Raw genomic sequence first — 2,470 nt, forward strand, 5'->3', positions numbered from 1 at the left:
ACCCTTCTTGAATCTATGAAGTTGGGGGAAATGACTAGTTATTATTTTCAACCAAAAATATTCATTGGAGACCATTCATGTTTAGCCTAACAACAAGGTGTAAAAATTCATGTCATACGCAACATGCATACAAAAGTTATAAAACAAAAAGAACCATAGTCAAGGAACATCACTGCTTCATTTTGGAAACAAAAGCCACAGCATTTCTTGTTGGAGAGCCGCTAGTTAACATGGACCAAATATGAAGAGATATAAAACTTCATCCTAGCTTTAGAAGATAGTGTCCTTGTGCTGGGAAAGCGAAGCCATAGAAGCTAAAGAGGAAGAAACCATCACTAATTCCAAGACTTGATGGTCTCGAACTTAAGTGATAGGTTGACAGCCTAAAACCGAGTGTATATTACAGATCATTAACATTCATATTTGGATAAGGAAGCAGGGGTGTGGGAGGGTGGCTTGGAGAAAAGAAATGGGTTAAGGAAGAAGAAGATGAAGAGTGGTGAGGTCAGAAACTAGTAAAAAAAAGTTGACTTGGGATGCACAATTTAGGGGTTTTAATGCTTGGATGTCTAAAAATGAAAGTATTCTCTAATGTTGGTGAATAAATTACAAAAATTTTATTTAGGTGACCAAAATGAAAGGGCTCTAAAAATTTGGTCATCAATTTGATAGTTTGCCCTTTCATCTATGATGTTGGAGTTATATATATATATATATATATATATAAATTTAGCATCCAAGTAATTGAATCTGAAAATCCAAATTCATATATTTTCCAAGTCCAAATTTCCAAATGGATCCTAATAAGTAAATTTTTTATTTAATAGTTTCCATAATTTTAACAATACTATACTACGAGACATCAAGAAAGCATCCAGCAAGACAATAAATTCAGAAGAAAAAAAAGGGTACTAATAAGGCATATATATGAACAATGAAGAAACTGTCCAATGGTGCCAGCTTATGACACTCAAAGACTACCATATAAGCATCTTATTTGCTTAATTAGCACCCAAAAGAAAAGGGTGGTGAACAACTTAAAATAATTTATCTAACCTATGTTACTCATATTTGAAATATATATGAAACACCCATAATTTAGAGAGATCAAAGTCCTCTTGAGCCCGGAACATGAATCCATTCCAATTGAAGCTCCACTTCACCAGTCTCCACATTTCTGAGCCTCAAGAACATGTCTTGAACAACTTTCCCATTGTTCCAAATTATGCAACTCTCCTGTGACAGACAGTTTTGCCTGCTTGGCTGAACTTTAGTGATTATAGTTCCATTGGGATGCCCTTCCAAACTCATCTTTACAGCATTTACTAATGGACCAATCTCGAATTCTGCATCCCCCATTTTATCGTCTAAACTGAACGTGTCTCTATCATATACCGTCTGCCAAAAAGGTATAACAATAATCATCAGAAAAAAGAAAAATAAAAAACAAGCTTGAGATTGAAAAAAAAAAAAATTTACTTACAAGCTTAACTGGAAGACTTAGGTCTGCAATTGAAAGAGTTAAGTCGTCATTCCATTCTGGGTTCACGTTCTTCTTTATCACACGAGTCTTTAATTTCTGCACACTCGAACAGATTATTACTTAAAACCTGGAAATGATAAAGTGAAGAGACAAAACCCAGAATCCAAAAAAGACGAGAAAAACAAATTACCTGTTTTCCCATCCTGATAACAACATAAGGATCACTGCTCACAACATCTCTCACAGCAAGATTCACCCCTCTTTGAACATGAATTCTCAACAACCCTAGCAAATTCTCCATCGAGAAACTTTGGCTTAACTATGTTTTCTGGTATGGAATTATGGATGATTTAAGGTGTGTTGAAATGGGCTGCTGGCTGGTGGCTAATGGAATGGCCAAACTACGAAGCCTGGTAGTTATATTGGAATCGGATTACCCAAAAAGCTGTCAGATTAATTTCATTTACTAAAAATGAATATATAGTGGCAACTCCAATACAAGACTGAGTTTAGTAAATGAAAATTACGCGTCAAGTTTGAATGAATGTAAATTAAACGACAAGTTGCAAAAAAGAAGAGGACATTTTGTTTGACTTGATCGAAAGAAAAGAAATTTTCTTTAGAATAAAAATAAAATAAGACCGATTTGGACTGACTATTATCACCTTGCTACGTCAATGATAACACCATTTTAATATTTTATTTTTCATTTCATCCAATCATATTATCTTACTTCATTTTTCTGTTAAATTAAGCTAAATATTCAATACAAATCTGTCGCCTCAAACCTACATCATCAATTATTAAATATTTCTTTTCTTAAACTATATTAAAATTTTGGAAGGATAAAAGAATCAGAATTTTTTAAACTATATTAATTTATTTTCTGAAAATTACAGTAAAATCATAAAATTTTCCAAAATTTTCCAAAAGTCTTAAGACTTTAGAATTTTTTTTCAAAACTTTCATCAGGCTAATTTAGCCATA

At 32.9% G+C, this 2,470-nt stretch overlaps 1 protein-coding gene across 1 annotated transcript; it reads right to left on the reverse strand.

Annotated features, from left to right (window-relative positions):
• Positions 1–796: 796 nt before the first annotated feature.
• On the reverse strand, positions 797–1,951 carry LOC105763174 (protein C2-DOMAIN ABA-RELATED 1). The gene is made up of 3 exons (XM_012581302.2): positions 1,674–1,951; positions 1,484–1,579; positions 797–1,398 (listed from the first exon to the last, which is right to left on the reverse strand). The coding sequence occupies exons 1-3, from the start codon at positions 1,782–1,784 to the stop codon at positions 1,108–1,110; spliced, it is 498 nt and encodes a 165-aa protein (XP_012436756.1). The 5' UTR covers positions 1,785–1,951; the 3' UTR covers positions 797–1,107.
• Positions 1,952–2,470: the final 519 nt, after the last annotated feature.

Source organism: Gossypium raimondii, chromosome 12 (assembly GCF_025698545.1).
Source record: "Gossypium raimondii isolate GPD5lz chromosome 12, ASM2569854v1, whole genome shotgun sequence".
Taxonomy (NCBI): Eukaryota; Viridiplantae; Streptophyta; class Magnoliopsida; order Malvales; family Malvaceae; genus Gossypium; species Gossypium raimondii.